Genomic DNA, 17,154 nt, shown 5'->3' with positions numbered 1-17,154 from the left:
CAGTTTGACAGATAATGAATGTGATAGTCTACACAATTTTTCAAAGTCATCTTGCAGACTGGAATTGCACTTTGAAGTCAATATACTTCTGATGTAAAATCCTTAATTTAAAAACCTTGTGTTTTAATGGAGAAATGCATAAAGTATATATTCTCTTCCATTCAGTATTGTCATCTAAGCAAATTGACTATAACTACTCCATATATATTTTTATTATAAAACATAACAATCTTTTTTTTTTTTCTTTTTTCTTAAATTCTAGCTGCAGCCAGGAAATTGCAGTCTGTTGTCAGTTTTCTCCTTGGTCCGGCCTCATATTGATATTAGTTTCCATGGGATCCTCTCACATATCAATACAGTCTTTGTACTGAGGACCAAGGTAACTAGAGAATATTCATCTGGCTTTTCTTTAAGTAAGTATCCTTTGGAGAGATAAGAAGTGCTGAAAGCTCAGAAGTCTTCAGAGAAAATTCTTTGCACAGTAATACACTCAGTCCCTTTTGAGTCTTGAGCCAAGAAGAAGTCACAGGTGTGAATTCATGTGTAGCTGTTAAGTAGAATGCTTTATAGGAATGGTGAAGTACCTATACTTCATGTCTGATGCTTTCTTTGCAAGGGGCCAACCCATTATACAGCATTGTACCAAAGTAAATGTAGAAAGGCAATTACATTTACTTTCGCTTCATAACAATAAGGGAGACAAATATGAAAAGTGTTCTGGCTTAGACCTATACGTTCATACACAGTTCTATGTCCTGTTCTCTAGAGAGGGCAGGAGAGAAGGCGGGTTATATGAACGAATGCAGCATGTAGAGTAGCACCTACTATGTCAAGGAGCCTGTTTATGTATAGAAAATTGTACCTGAGAGAAACAACAAAATTTCTTAAGAGATGCTCCCAGGCACAGATGGAACTGTATAGAACAGGGAATACTTTTCTCAAACTATTGTTAAGAAATGATGCAGAAGAAAACAAGAAGTTATGAATATGAATGTAAAGAAAGATACCATGCTTTATATCTTTGAGGTAGCAAATCACAGTATTAAAATACGGGTTGTGTATGGTCTTAAAATAAGAAATTAATTGGGTTTTAATGTAGGCTGTAATTTTATTCCAAACATTCTGACTGCCTTCATAGTGAAGGCCTTTAGGTACGTGGCCTGGTGTGTAACACATGTACCATTGCCCTTATATAATTGTGACTTTTCATCACCAGGAGGGGCTGTTGGATGTGGAAAAACTGGAGTGTGAAGATGAACTGACTGGCACAGAAATCAGCTGCTTACGCCTGAAAGGCCAAATGATCTACTTGCCTGAAGCAGACAGCATTCTCTTTCTTTGTTCGCCAAGGTACTTTAAATCTTAAGAATTCTATAATATTGATTCTCATTTTGCAATTACTAATTTTAAGAACACTTGTGAGAGTAGTACTACAGAGATTAATTGGTTCAAGCATCGATTTCATTGATTTTCATGTGTTTATACTAAAAGAGGAGCATTTAAACATCAACTTAACTGATTAGTAAATAATTCAATATAAACATTGGGATGCTCTGGCACAGTTTGTGCAAATGGGAGTTCCTCATGATTCCATGATTTTTGGCAAGTTTTGTCCTTTGTTTCTTACTCTGAGAATGCTAAGAAATGCCACAATGATTTGGTTTCCTATGTGGATTCATACATTTTTGCAGTAGTTTTAATGTAATAGAGCAGTGATGATTATGAAGAAGTGGTTGGAATGGGAGATTGAATGGGGGGCTTCTTTAGCTAAGAGCATGTTGAGCTAACACATCAGATTACACAGTTATGATAAGTTAATCTCCTGTGTAAAAGGGAGAGAATGGATGAAGACAGAAAGGGAAGAGGCTACCTTAACATAATCTTGCTTATATTTGTGTCCTGAAGTATGTATATTTGATATGTTCGTGGAACTCATCAGTGAGAACTCGGTATTTAAATGCAAAAATCAAGAGCCATGTGTTAACATGAATGAACACAAATAAGGTATTTTGTAGAAGGGATATGTTGTATAGCTCATCACAAGTTCAGAAGCATAATCTTTCTTCTGTTATTCAGCAGCCTCTGCTGTTTATTTCCATTTTAAATGCTCTTTTGCAAGTTTAATTTTACCCATATTATTATATATTTCTCCACATTTCAGTGTGATGAACTTGGATGATTTAACCAGAAGAGGTTTATATCTGAGTGATATTCCATTGCATGATGCTACCCGTGATCTGGTTCTTTTGGGAGAGCAGTTCAGAGAGGAATATAAACTGACTCAAGAGCTTGAGATCCTCACTGACAGACTGCAGCACACACTGCGTGCACTGGAAGATGAAAAGAAAAAGACAGACACGTAAGAGCCAAATCCTGATTTTGAGCTGAAACAGTCACAGCAGTATATTATTTAGAGCTACCTTCTTTAAAAAAAGAACAGAATCTTGGAAGGAATTTAAGAGATATTCAGGGCCAATAATTGTGGAGTCAAGAAAGAACGTTTTACTTTAATGCCTCATAGGGTATTTCTTTATTTAGATTGTCAAATGTCATCTGCAGTCTAGGCTGTTAAATGCTCAGGTGTTTTGATGGCTCCTTCCCTGATAAGAAAAGTTATGAGAAGTGAACTGACAATCCTTTTTGCTTTGTGAATTACCTAAAACAGTAGTTTTGCAGACTTTCGTACATGCAGTCCTTGTAGCCAAGACGAATTTGATGAATGCCCAAATGCTGCTATTTGACAGAGTTCTCTAAACTAGCTGTAAACCACTTTGTCTTTCTGGACTGCCATGCTCACAGGTTAATAGAACAGAAAAATGTATCTTATAAGCCTCAAAATTAGTCTATGTAAAGGTGAAGTTTAGCAATAGGCTAAATGGATATGGGGCTATCTAGAAAATACTACTATCTAGATATAAGTACATAACAATAGTAAAGTATATGCATTGGGCCCCAAATCCATTTCTACAGGTAACTATAAAATCAAATTCATAGCTTTAGTCTATGGCAGCTCAGCTCAAGGACTACTGGCAGCTAAATTAAAGAAAAGTTTGTGTGACAAGCAGTGTGGGGTTGGTGGTTGACTCTCGTTTATAAAACATAGTTCCCATCTCTCTAATAGAGGAATTTCTTGTGGATTATGCTTGTTTAGTAGTAGAATTAACATTTGTTGTGCTATGAATTCCATTGACAGATTTTTTTTTTTCTGTAGTGGAGTAATGGAAATTATTGTAAAATACTTGAAAGGGATGGACGGTAGAATCAGAGAGAAAAGAAGCCTGAAAAATATTTTTTCTATTTGTTCCTGTTGACTTGCTTTATAAAGTCATTTTATCTTCAGGAATTCTAGCCTTTCAGGCAGCCGCTGGAACAGACAGTGTCAGTTACTGTACCATGTGCCAAAAGTATTCACTAATTATAACTCATGCAGTAGTGAACTTGCCAAAAATGAAACTAATGAGGGTTTGTGCAGGAGGCTGTGTACAAAATGATGCTCAAGATTTGTGAAACAGAGATCTTCAGCTTGCCCACTTAGCTGTGTAAGGAGGGAGATACACCTTAGGATGGCAGTTAGAAAGCTGAAGGAGTACACGTGAGAGTAGGGTGAAGCTCTGTGTGTGTAATATGAACAAGTGTTATTATGTCATATAGGCTATTAATTAAAAAAAATGCAATAAACCCTAAAAGCAGCATTCTCAACAGAAGAGGAAGCATGTAGCAATGCATTAATTGATCAAAGGTAGAAAATTGATCAATTTATGGCCTTTTTTGCAGTTTTTATGGTTCTGTGAGCAAGATCAGATTATATGAGCTGAAGATATGGCAGAAATGCTTAATTAATAAGCAAAAATGATCCAAGACACTATTAACAGATGATGTCAGAAGAATTAGTGATATATGCCTCATTTTGTTGGTAATTTAGATGTATTAATGTGTGTTTGAAATACCATGGCTTTAGGTATGCTGATGTAGATCAGTTCCTGTTTCCCAGATAACATTTTTTTCGGTAAACATCTCTTATATTGCTCTTTGATGATTGAGTGTGTTATAAACCCTATGCGAGGTACTAAGTTAATATTGGAAGAGTGCTGATGTAAAGACCTTTCACTACATTCTTTCTGTTTTGCTTGTGCCGTTCTTTTCTTGCACGTTTAGATTGCTGTACTCTGTTCTACCACCATCAGTGGCAAATGAGCTAAGACATAAGCGTCCTGTTCCAGCTAAGCGGTATGACAATGTGACCATTCTTTTCAGTGGCATTGTTGGATTCAATGCCTTCTGTAGTAAACATGCCTCTGGAGAGGGAGCCATGAAGATTGTTAATCTTTTAAATGATCTTTACACGAGATTTGATATTCTGACTGATTCACGAAGGAATCCATTTGTTTATAAGGTAAGAAGAAGATTTTAAAAGTAGTTAATCTGTGACTTTTCAATAATTTACTATCGTGTCACTCTTTTCCATCCTTTGGATTTTAGGCTTCTTTAAAAAAATAGTTCTGTTCTCAGTCTTTGAACTCTGTTACCTGATATTACATAGCTAAAGAAGAGTATGTTGCTTGTCTCTAAGTGTGTGACAGAACATAAAGGGCTTAGTTCTCAGCAGGATTTCTGCACAGTCATCGACTGGGTGGATATATAAATCTACTTCCATGTTTAGCACATGTGAACACTTATACAAGCAGTTTGTAGGTCTGCTGACCCTGCGCTTTAAGTTTTTCAGTCATATGTCTGCATCTCCTGGATGTAGATTATAACTTGTTATTCAGTTATTCAATGTGAATTTCTTTCCTTCATTAGGGGTGAGGTGTAGTTGCAGATGTGGCTGGTAGCAGGTAGATAGGTAGAGAGAGAGTGACATATATATGTACATGTGTATGTTTGTGTGTTTATATGTGTAAGATTCATTCCTAGCTTTTAGTAGAAATCAATTTTAAGTCCTGTACCAAGTAAATCAAGGGTGTGAGTCAAAACAAACATAGTACTCAGTTTCTACAGAAATTCAGAAGACCCTGAAAGAGAGGCTCAAGTTCACACAATCAGTGTAATTTTAATTTGTTACACTGTGGGCAAACAATAAATTCTCTTCAATAACAAGCAGAGATGACGGGAATTAGGGTGATTTGAATGAAAGTGAAGTGAAACTATTTGAAAGGACAAACAGTCTTGAAGGAAGCACTACATCCATTCTAGTACTCTAAAGCCCATGATAATAAAGTAATTGACAAATATTTATCTCGATAGGTGGAAACAGTTGGGGACAAGTATATGACAGTGAGTGGTCTACCAGAGCCTTGCATTCATCATGCACGATCTATCTGCCACCTGGCACTGGATATGATGGAAATAGCAGGCCAAGTTCAAGTAGATGGTGAGCCTGTACAGGTTAGTAAAAGTGTGGGCTTGCGTGAAGAGCCCATTCTTTGATGTGATGATAATGCTTTGAAATATGATAATGCTCAAGTCCCAGTCCATGCGAGCTTTGTTATTGTTAGATTTTGAGACTGATATCTACAATAATATGAAGAGTCATGTGCAGATGTGACATGTGCAGTTCCCAGACCTTAAAATCTAATTCTTGTGCTTAATCTTTTAAAGGACTAAATTAGGTCCACATTATTTATGTCTGTTTTCCAGTAATTTCAGTCTAATCAACAAATTCCTATTGAGCATCAAGTACAAATCATTGAGTCTTCTTCATCTCAGTGAACAGAACGATAATATTCCCTAACTGATATTTTTGATCGTGCTTCAGATCCTCACGTCAGCATGAGAAAATATTGCATTAAAAAGAAAAGTACAGTTCTATAGGCAGTTATGGCAATGATTACTGGCAACAATGTATATTAGTGGAAGTTCACTCATTGTGGGATTTTATGAAGATGTTGTTGTATTAATACAGAACTGGGGAGGCTGCATTGACCTCTCCTCACCAGAAGGCTGTGAGAGCAAAATAAGTAATGAGTGTAATGAGTACTTCTATTTACATGAATGTTATTGATCTAACACCTAGCTTAGATCTGTGTACTTCACTTTGTCACTGGGCAAAGAAGTGACAAAGAAGAGAAGGTTTGATTTGGGGCTTCACAATAACTGTAATGTGCTATAACAGTGAGCTTCTACAATCCTCTGTCCTATCTTTTGAGCTTTTAAATTCAAAATACCATGATGTTTCCTCTGAGAAACAGCTTTTTTTTCTGGACCTACACCATCCATTTCTGCATCTTCTGAGCATTCATTAAAAACAGACCTGCAGAGTATGCCTCTCTTTCCACTTTTTTAAATTTCACAGTACATAATAGCAGCATGGCATGGTGCATGCTGGAAAAATGTGGAGTTTGTTCTTTCATGTGTGAGGCAGAGCCATGACACTGCACTACAATAAAAAAAAGTGACACAAAACACAAAATGCAAGGCTTTGAAGAAGCAGGAGTGGCACTTTGAAAAAATAAACTCTAGTAGATAGAAATGACATAATACCTGTATTTAGTCAGAAGCATCAGATTAGTTACGTTGATTTTGAATATTCAAACTTTATTTTTTCTCTCTAAAGATAACAATAGGAATCCATACTGGTGAAGTAGTCACAGGTGTCATAGGCCAGAGGATGCCACGTTACTGTCTCTTTGGAAATACTGTCAATCTAACAAGCAGAACCGAAACTACTGGAGAAAAGGGAAAGATCAATGTCTCTGAATATACTTACAGGTGAGTGCTGCAGTATTTTTATTGGTGTTGACATCTTAAAAGAAATCACTTTGTCAGCATAACATCAAAGTGTCTTTGGAGTTGAAAGTGACAGGACTCCTGCAACACATTATTTAAGTACATGAGTTCTCATGAAACTGTATGGCAGACTGCATTATGGTATACCATTACTGGTGTGCAAATACAATAATGATCTAGAGCTAGATTTGACTCTTTTGTTAATTTGCTCACATATCTGTAGCATGTTTAATATTTTATATAGTGTATGGTGTGCATGCATAGTATGTACATTTACATGTTTTCTCTTTCAATTTCAGGTGTCTTACGACACCAGAAAATTCAGATCCTCAGTTCCACCTGGAGTACAGGGGTCCGGTTTCTATGAAGGGTAAAAAAGAACCAATGCAGGTTTGGTTTTTGTCCAGAAAGAGTACAGAGACAGAGGTATGACTAACCAGAGTGTATTTTTTTTTTTTAAGAAGGCATAAACATGACAAAATTAATCTAAACCACTGAGATCCATTTGCATTTGCAAAACTAAATGTTCCCTAGAAAAAATGAAGAGTTTTGTACAACACTATTTCATTAATGCATTTACTATCTTGACAGCACATTAAAGTCCTTGATTATTTGTCCTTGCAGTTTGTGTAGTCCCTAAAAGAATACTTTTGTATTTTAAAAAGTCCTTGAGGGAATGCCAAGTGTTTAAATATTTATATCTCCCTCTTCTTACAGATTCCTCCACTGTACTAGATTTTGCAATATAATGTCTGTTTCTGTTTAGCTGACATGTCTGGTTATGAGCACTTCAAAATTCACCATTTGCTTTCTTACAGTGAGTGAATAAATGTGCCATCAAATATTTGGGCAACAGTCCAGCAACTACTTGCAGGCAGGTTCACACCTGATGTGTATCGTGGTCTCTTAAGCCCAGATGGATCTGCTTGTTCAGAGACTGTTGCATGATAGAGGTCTTGCTTTAGAAGTACACAGGGTGAAAGCTGTTTCTTCTAAATGACATATGAGCCTAAATTCTCCTCTCAAAATGATGTAGGGTAAAGCTCTTCAAGCACTGGGTGGGCTTTAAGCTTATGCCTCAATTTCAGAAGTCTGGGCATGTATTAAGAAAATATCATTAAAAGCCAATGAGATCTAGCATCGTAAGTGTGCTAGAAACTTAGACACTTAATCAGGTTACAGTATGGCAGCTGATTTGCCATAGCTGAACAGGTACACACATTCCACCCTTTGCCAACAGGGAGAAAAAAAAAGGGTAAAAGTAATTTACATAGCTTTAATTTTGTCCTGAAGTAATACAAAAAGAAAGAGTTTTAAGCTAATGTATTTAATCTTAAAAATACACCTGACTAAAATAATGAAAGTCATCAGTTACCTTGGCTAAAATAACTCTTGTAAGTCACAGGAAATTAATTACATGTCTGAATACTCATGTGCTTCTGAAAATGTAATTTAGGCTGTTAAACTGTTTGGACTTTTTAGGAGATCTAATCCACATTTATTACCACTAGTACCTGAGTACATGAATACTGACTTTTTAATGGTAACTCCCAGTATTAACTCCCAGTATTAAACTTCAGGGGAGAGCCTGTACTTTAACTCTGCTGAAGTCTGTATTTTAGTATATATTGCTTACAATAATATTCTGGGTGCCACTTTTGATAATACTTTTCTGTTTTTATTCTATATCAAGATTAACTATAATTTCACATGGCTACCATTCTTTCAAATCTATAGTTTTATTTAAAATATATTTTAATTAAACACCTTTCACTTTTTTCTGCTTTATAAATTATGTCCTATCATTTGTAGCAGGGCACATTGTAATTTTAAATGTAAAATTTCAGAGGGGCACTGATTCAGGTGGGTATTTTCCTTGTTTCAGCCTCACACGCATGTAATATGAATATTGCAATTTCCTTTTAGAGATCTTGTACAACAGTTGGCTTTTGTTAATCCTCTCAGCAGTCCTGAGAGGTACTTGCTGATACTATTATCTAGTAATTGAGCTTTGTAGAAGGGGACACGGGAGTAGGAATAAACTGAGAGAAAAAACCCGTCAGCCTGATTTTCAGGAGCACTTTAGACTCACAGTTTAAGCACAGTCAAAAAGTCTCTCTAATTTTTGTTAGTTTTTGATAATTCTGAAATTCAGATATACATGTAATTCTTATAGATGGAAGGACTTCTTCCATCACATGTATCTTTTCTAAATTATAGTAAGTTTGGGAGAATAGGAGACTAGAAAAATAGATTCATGTGGTGATTGGAACTGATAATCATTTTGTCAGAGGTGATTTCAAGAAGTGAAAGAATATAATCCTCTAATCTTTTAATTCTTTTTCACTCCCTCCACAATTTCATCTGTCCATACACAAAAAGATGCACTGAGTTTACTCCTTTAAGATTTTCTGAACTGTTTGCAGTTTCGCTTTGTCTTGTGAAGGTACTCTACATGTCATTTCTGATACTTTATAGGCTGTACATAATAGTTGTAATCCAAAAGCAGAAATCAGATAACCAACTTTTTATGTTTGATTACCTTAGAGTAATCGCTTTGCTGTAGGCAAGGGTGTAGCCTTGGTTTTCCTTTCAGAATCTTATTCTCTCTGACCTTTCAAACACATACACATACTAATGTATTATCATGTGCAGTGCTGTTAATTTCAGGGGGACTGTTCATAACAATAAATATAGCATGTTAACATACGTTCAGAAACTATATGGTAAATTTCCTGAAAGTTCACTCCAGAATATTGCAAGAAGTGGCTTATAGAAGTAAACATGAAAATATTTCTTAAATCATCCTGAAGATATTTCTGCTGATTATTCTTTTACTGTAAAGTTTTCTACCTCCAATATCTTTAAATCTAGGATAGATTCACATTAGTGGTATATTCTCCTTTTCATTATATCCCTTAGAGAGTGATTAGCTCAGCATTTGCAAATCTATCAGCATAATATTTTACCATGAAGCCCAGTAATTAATACATGGTAAGGGAAGAGGACAAAATACTTACAGCTGGCATAGAGATGTGAAACCAAGGCTTAAAATATGCTGTCTCTCTGCTAGGCCTGTAAAAAATTATATGGTTGGAGCAGCTCAGCATACCTCAGAACTTGGTTCATAAGTTGGCATCTCTAATACCGGTCACCGTGAGGAGTAGTTAGTTCTGAGAAAGACCTTATTTACAAGAATCAGTGTTGGTTTGGAATGCTGCTCCTTTACTTTTTTCCGCTTAAGATATCTCTTCCATGATACAGTTACAACAAAAATTAGAATTGCATCAGAAATATACATAGAACAAAAGCAGCTGTGACCAATTACTCATTTTGCATCCACTTGTTTGCATGGTATAAGATTAATTATTACTATCATTATTTTAACAGAGGCTCAGCTGCAGCTTCTCTCTTAACAGATTTGTTGTAAAAAATAAAGCTTGCAGAGAGCCTCAGATGTCCGACTGCAATTTCCATCATTCCCCACTTTCAAGTATCTTTCTCTTCTGCCCTGTGTCCACATTACTGATGAGAAAAAGTTAAAAGTATCTCAGTCAGAGCTGGTGGTTCATCAGGGAATGTAGAAATTGTTACGTTCCTACATACAACGCATATGAAAGAAATACATGCATTACCTATGCTGTGTTTTATTATTTTTATTATTTACTGATACTGGTTGCAAGTTGTAAAATGTATTTTGTCACTGCATTGACCCACCATGTTGTTGCTTCAAAGAAAATCCCTTACTTCTCAAATTCTACTTCCATGCACTCAAGGAAACAAAGCAAGATGCTTTCTGAGCTGAGGGAAGAGGAAGAGGACGCTGGATAGGGTGCAATACTGTCTCCAAATAGGGTGCCAGCCAGCAAGGTTGAGTTATGGATGTTATTTCACGTCATATCTCCCGTTGCCATGTGCAGTACCATTGTCTTTTGCCCTACTCCTGAAATCATACTCACCATTTTTCTTCAGGCTCGCTTGCTTTTTTTTTCCCTTAATGTTGGGTATGGTTATATTTCTGCTATGAGCATGTATTTCAAGCTTTCCTTTTTTTTTGGTATGCATTTTTGCACATCAGTCACGTGGCCTTTTCTACCACCAGATAATACTGAATAAAATTTTGGAGTATGCACGTCACAACTAACACCTTCAATCTGATGCTTCACATCTTCATCTTCATCTCTGAAGCATAGTGGTTACGTGAATTAGTGACATTTCTGGAAAGATAGGTATTTCAGTTGTTGAGCAGAACAGTGAGCCTAAAGAACTATTTTTAAAAATAATACCTGAAGCAGCATTATGAAAATTATTGTATTAATGTTGTTTATCAGATTTAGTTCTGCTATTGCCATGCTTCCCATTCATTTTGTGAGTAACACTTGATGCACTGTGAATTCCTGGTTAGAATAAGGTTCCTCTTTTGATATCATCCTGCATTTTCCCTTTGTAGACACTATATAAACATTTTCTATATTGAAAGGGGGCAGTTGTTTCTGTGATACTACCATTTGGAGCATGTGCCAATGTCCTTCTACTGAAATGCTGTTCACTTGCAATGTATTTCTCATTGATTTATATTAACTAAATTAAGTTGTCCTGATAATAATAGATTGCTGGACAATTTTAGACTACCTGTAGTGCTTTGATTCTTTTCTGATGGACCCCCTCCAGAATTGAAAGGCATGCTGCCGAGACATAGTTGTCATGGTTGCCTTTTGGTTTGGTCTCTCTAATTTTCAGAAATGATCTTATTTTATTCCTTGTTAGGACCTGATAATATTCTAGGCATCATGGCGTAATTAAGAGATGTAAAGCTTGTAAGGGGACGTAGTGTCTTTTATCATCTGATACAGTTAGTAAAAGTGGACAAGGTTTCAGATGTGTAACTTTCCATAAGTTCAACATACAGTGCATTTTTATGTGAAAAATATCCATTCTTATCTGACTGATAATTTCTGAATATTTGCATTATAAAATAGGATAGTGCAATTACTTTGTGTATAAAAATTGTCTATATCTAGTATACCTTATCAGCACAGAATATGTATGTATAAATGTTTCATGTTAATGTGCAAAAGAAATTGCAATAAATTATTTTTTCCACTGACTTACAGAAATGTTGGGATTTTCTTTTCCGTGAAAGCTGCTATTTTATTGTTTGATGCAAAACAAGTATATTCTCCGTTCCATAATTTGAAGTCCAAGTTTAAATAATTTATCGAGTCATTGTTCCAACGTTTGCCAATGTCCAAGACTCTCCCACATTCAGGTTAATGGATCACGTCCTCAGATTAAAGTAGTGTTCAAAATGTGTAGATTAATACAAGGTCACAAAAATGCATACATTCCTTTGAAACTCTTGGATAATATTTAACAATCAAAAATTATTAGCCATCCGCTTTGAGCAGGATGTACTTTACCAGCCAAAGCTTTAGGAATGGGAAGTGAAGAGAGGAAGCCACATATATTCCTTTCCATCATCTCACTGACGGACAGCAACGCATCCCAGCACTCCGTGAGAGATTGTCCTAGCTCTAATAGATACACAACAGCAATTTGCACTTGAAGTTGATCAAGCTTACCAAAACTTTAATGGTGACTCCTAAAGACGTGGGATTTGTGACGGCTGTGGTTGTGTATTGACATAATTTGTGTAAATGGATGTGAAGTAACTGAAGTTTCTGTATTATGCTTCAAGCTGATGGAAGATGGCATGCCAGAAATTTCAATTAATGCTCTGATTTTATATTTTACCTTCTTAACCATTTCAAAGTATTAAAGCTCCTGTTAAGCTATTCTGTAACATAATCGATTTCTTAAAGCACTAGAATAATAGCTGATATAGTGTGTTCATATAAGAGCTTTTTATCTCAAGGAAACCAGTACAATTTAGGCACTTAACCACTTTTATTACTAAAACTAGTCTTCACTTAAATGCTGCATTCAGCTGCTAAAATTATTCTTTGGTTAAATATTACTCTCAGATAGCAGTTAAAAACTTCTGCAGGTATTTAGTTCTTTTATGTGTGCTCTATTGCCTCTTATTTAACTATAGTGATTTACTTTTTCAATAGAACCTCTCTAGCTGAAACATGAAGTGGAATAATTACCAAAGTCTGTTTCAAAGGCGTTTACAAATATATCTGTTTTATTTTAGTATTTTTTGTAAAAAGGTGTGAACAAGGAGAAGAAAGGGGAAAGCAGAAATGAAATTGCAAATTATGGAATGCTTAGCTCTTTGTAATTTTCTGTATCATATGCTTTCCTTTGAATTCAGATGTGCAAAAAAATTTGGGTTTCTGTGGTATTATTAACTAAGGCTGTGGCCAGGCAGGGGACTTTGCTACTCTACTGCTATCTTACAGTTGGCACTGCAGTTGGCTTCCGTAATGCAAGGCTGAATAGTCTGATTGTTACTAGTGTTTCTTGGATAATATACTCTCTTTTTTTTTTTTCCTAATACAGGCCTTGAAAAACAGTGGAAGGACTCACTGGCTTCAGTAAATCTTGAGGCAAGCTTTTTAAGTGCATACTGTCAATCCTTAGAAGTTACATTATAAAGACTTCCACATCGATGAGGCCATTTGATAATATGGCCCATATTTTTAGATGCTGATCTTTCATTGACGATCCCCATGTGGAATTCTAGCAAAACTTGATTTTTTAAAATTTATATGGGTCGGCAAATATATGTGTTTACTTTTTTAGCAAGAATATTATCAACTCTAGCATAGTAAGAGGGATGTATTATTATTACATTTACTTTTTAATCACGAATACACTTCTCACAGATTTTGTTGAGATGTTACAAGTTATGAGCCTTATGCAGTCAATTTTTATTTATGTTTGTCTGCCATAAGGTAAAAACTGTAAATCCAGTCCTCAGTGGGAACGAACTCTGGGAACATAATTTCATGTTTGATAATTTTTGGGGAAAAAACAGGATGATAAACAATGAATGAGACACTCATTTAGATATCTATTTACGGTAGGTACTATCACAACAATTATTCTTGTATTTTTTACTTACAAAAAGAAATTAAAATGTTGTACTAGTGTGGTTAGGGAACTAGAAAGGCTTTATAAATAAGAATAGCTTGAAAACTGTCTTGAAACTTCAATAAATGGGAAGGGCAGGGGTGGAATACTGCTGTTTTTAACTCCATATATGTTTCTGAATAGTTACACATGGGGACAGACCAAACAATAAGCTACACAAGCAGAACTCCATTTTCTTTTAGGAAAGTGTGGGCTTGCAAACTTTGACATTCTGGCAAACTCATCTCCAGATGTCATCATTGGGATGTAGCTGGGAAGTGCAAACAAGTCAGCAGCTAGAGCAGAAGACTGAATGTCAGGACTCCAGCGCTAATCTCTCTGATTGATATCACAAGCTATTGCACAGCCCATAGTTCAATTCTTTTCCCTCCTGTATCCAGCACCAGCTTAACTGTAATGATCTTAGAGGTATAGCATCTCGCCCTTGCCTCCAAATTTGGTGATATAAGAGCGCGATGCATTATTCATGAAAGTAGTGGCCTTTATCCTTATTGCTGTGATTTCTGTTGGGACTATCCACTAAGTCCAGCTGAATGCACACTTAAATTTTGCAGGATCTGGGGACACTGTTCACCTTCACTACAGGTTTTTAGGAAGAGGAGACAGCGGAATGGGTCTTAGACCTGGGTACAGTAATAAAAACTATTGCCCAGAAGACTGTGAATTCACCCTGCTGCTATTGGGCATGTTTTGTTTCTTTGTTTTTAGAGGAATTGCATGTTTTATTCTTTCTTCACAAAGGCATCATTGGCAGCTATGGTTTATTAGCACCCAGAAAAGTCAATTTAGCTCATATACATATATATGTTATATATCTTTATATACACACACACACACACACACACACACAGACATATAAAGGATGTCCTCCAGGAAGGAGTCATGAAGACAAAAGTGCAAAAATCAATTAGATTATGTGAGATTTTTTTCATGATTTGGTTACACTGTTCAGTGTAGGTCATAGTACAAAACATATCTGACTAGTTACAAGCTCACATTTGAAAGACAGTCGTATGCACAAGAAGGAAATAGGAAGGGATATGCGAGCCTCTGACATGAATAAGAGCTGGGCGGAGCTCGAGGCCCCAGAACCTTTTCTTTGAAAAATCTAAAGCTAATAAACTAAAACCAGTAAAATCTAAAGCTAATAAACATTTGAGTGTGCTGCAGCCAAGCTGTGCACTGCAGTATACACTCTTGTGCTCTGAAACTTTGATAGCCTTGTCAGTACCACCTACCTCCATGGATCCAGAGCAAGGCCTGAGGCATCCATATCCTCATGCATTTTTCATTCACCATGTAGGCAGGTAAACACTATCCATATATTGTCTCAAACTGTAAAATGGTTCTTCAATGCATTTCCTGAGCCATCATATATTAAAAGAGAGAACTTGAAGAGAATTTGGCACTCATGTTTTCCAGACAGTCATCAGGCAATCAGCATAGTGGTACAAATGGGATCTTATGGGCTATTGTAAATGAATTCTGTCAGTCGCTGTGTTGGCTTGTCATCTCCAAGTAAAGGGATGTTACTGGGCTTAATAGTCCTGTTTTATTTGAGTGCCAGGGACACACAGAGGGTCCGCCTTATTTTCAATTAACAAGATACTTTCTTTCATGGGGGAGAGTCTGAAACTGTTGCCATTTAGTGCACCTACCTGACAATGCGGGGGAAGTAAGTAATAAGCCAGTAAACAGAACCGTGCTAATCTAACTGTAAAGAAAAAAAAGTGGTTCCATTCCCCAATCTATAGCTGCACAGCCAAGGCACTATTTTTTTTCGCTATTGTTCTTCAGACTTCTGGCTGGCTTTGGGTGACAGTTGTGGAAAAACTGCAACAATACGTGCCGTCTCCACCAATTCACTCTTTGTTTGTTATTAGCAGGAAAAGGCTAATGTTCATTTTCATCATAATGGTCAATGGGTCTTTCTGCCAATGTGACTGTTTTGGAGATAATGACAACCAGGGAATGTAAGAACAATTTTGTGATTATTATTCTGGGATGAAGATGTGTGTTCTCTGTTATAAAGGTTTTGTTATTCCATGTATCCAGCAGGCAGATTGACATTGCCTTCGTTGTTGTTCTTTGCAAAGATGATGATAGGGATTTCAATATATATAAAGCACCTAGTACAAATTTTACGCTACAGTACAATTGTACTTTCAAGGGAAGTGATTTTGTGTGATGAGGGTCTGTGAACTCGTAGCAGTCAGCCAATGCTAGCACACATTTGTTTTTATCTGTTCATATGCTGGACACCTCTGGCATGAAGCCTGTGTGGTTTTTAATATTGCAGGTTCTCAGGGTCATTCTAGCCTTCCAAAACTGATTTTACACTTTGATAAGTGTAGTGTCCTGCCTAGTGCTCAAACAACTGACTTGTGATTAAAATGACAGACCTTAGCTGAGTGCAGACAAAAGACTGAAATTGTTCCTAGCTCCCCACAAAAACGACATGGCCATAGTTTTCAGATGAAAAATAAAACTGTGAGTTCAGTATTGCTGGCTTCAGCCCTTATGTCAATATGTGCATAGTATTGTAATGAACTGTGTGAAAAATCAAACCACCTTCATAAATCTCACCGAAATATGCAATATACTAAGTGTGAAGAAATGCACATCTGTTTCTCACAAGTCCTAAACACTGTGTGTAAGGTTTCTGGAAAGAAAAGAAAGCAGGTTATGTCCTGCTATTTTCAGATACTTTGTGCAAGTCAACTTAATAAATGGCAATTTTCATATGCAAAGTGTTCAGAAACAACCTAATTTTCAAAATACCTGTATTAGGAAGTTGAAGAGTAAGTATCCTTTTTCCACAGAAGGCATAGCGAATCATTCAGAGATTTAACAGCCTGTACAATAAACCAAAGCCTTGCCTTCTGTCACATTACAGCTGTGTTTGTGGGCAATTAGGTAATGATCTAGAGGATAAGAAACTTGCCCACAAAGTGAGGATACATGCCTTTCCACAAAGCCTTCCTTTCCCACATCATCCTACCCCTCAGGTTTTATAAGTACATCTATCTGTCTGTCTGTGTATCTATCTAGCTATCTAGCTATCTCCCACACTTCAACTTCTGTGTAGGCCACCTTTCTTCTTCCTTGCTACTTCAGCCTGTGTCCAGGAAAAAAGACGATACTCATGAGGCCTATAAAACAAGCACAATACTACTGCATTAATCGTGATGAAGGCACTGTGCAAGGTCTGGGTAATTACTCTCTAGTCCCTGTCCCTGTAGCCCTTCTCTTCTGTTTAATGTAAAACATATGAGCAATCTTAGGAGCACAATTATTGGCAGGGAAGGGTACAGCTAGGGGCAGGAGGGGAACATCTGAGCTCCAACTAGAATGATCAAGAAGTGTCTC

General features: G+C 36.4%; 1 protein-coding gene across 4 annotated transcripts in view; it reads left to right on the top strand.

Moving 5' to 3' along the window:
* GUCY1B1 (guanylate cyclase 1 soluble subunit beta 1) overlaps window positions 1-11,708 on the top strand; it is a 46,069-nt gene extending 34,361 nt beyond the window's left edge. For 2 of the 4 annotated variants that reach the window (XM_068403863.1, XM_068403866.1), the window contains 8 exons: window positions 263-379; window positions 1,217-1,350; window positions 2,162-2,359; window positions 4,156-4,393; window positions 5,245-5,385; window positions 6,554-6,708; window positions 7,026-7,152; window positions 10,829-11,708. In XM_068403863.1, the coding sequence (XP_068259964.1) occupies window positions 263-379; window positions 1,217-1,350; window positions 2,162-2,359; window positions 4,156-4,393; window positions 5,245-5,385; window positions 6,554-6,708; window positions 7,026-7,152; window positions 10,829-10,870 (1,152 nt within the window). In that variant the 3' untranslated portion in view covers window positions 10,871-11,708. Of the gene's footprint in view, window positions 1-262; window positions 380-1,216; window positions 1,351-2,161; window positions 2,360-4,155; window positions 4,394-5,244; window positions 5,386-6,553; window positions 6,709-7,025; window positions 7,153-7,544 lie in introns of all 4 variants that reach the window. The other 2 variants (XM_068403864.1, XM_068403865.1) reach the window with 2 other exon arrangements.
* The last annotated feature ends 5,446 nt before the right edge of the window (window positions 11,709-17,154 follow it).

This window comes from Nyctibius grandis, chromosome 6 (genome assembly GCF_013368605.1).
Source record: "Nyctibius grandis isolate bNycGra1 chromosome 6, bNycGra1.pri, whole genome shotgun sequence".
Lineage (NCBI taxonomy): Eukaryota > Metazoa > Chordata > Aves > Nyctibiiformes > Nyctibiidae > Nyctibius > Nyctibius grandis.
This window is presented reverse-complemented; position numbering and strand designations above follow the sequence as displayed.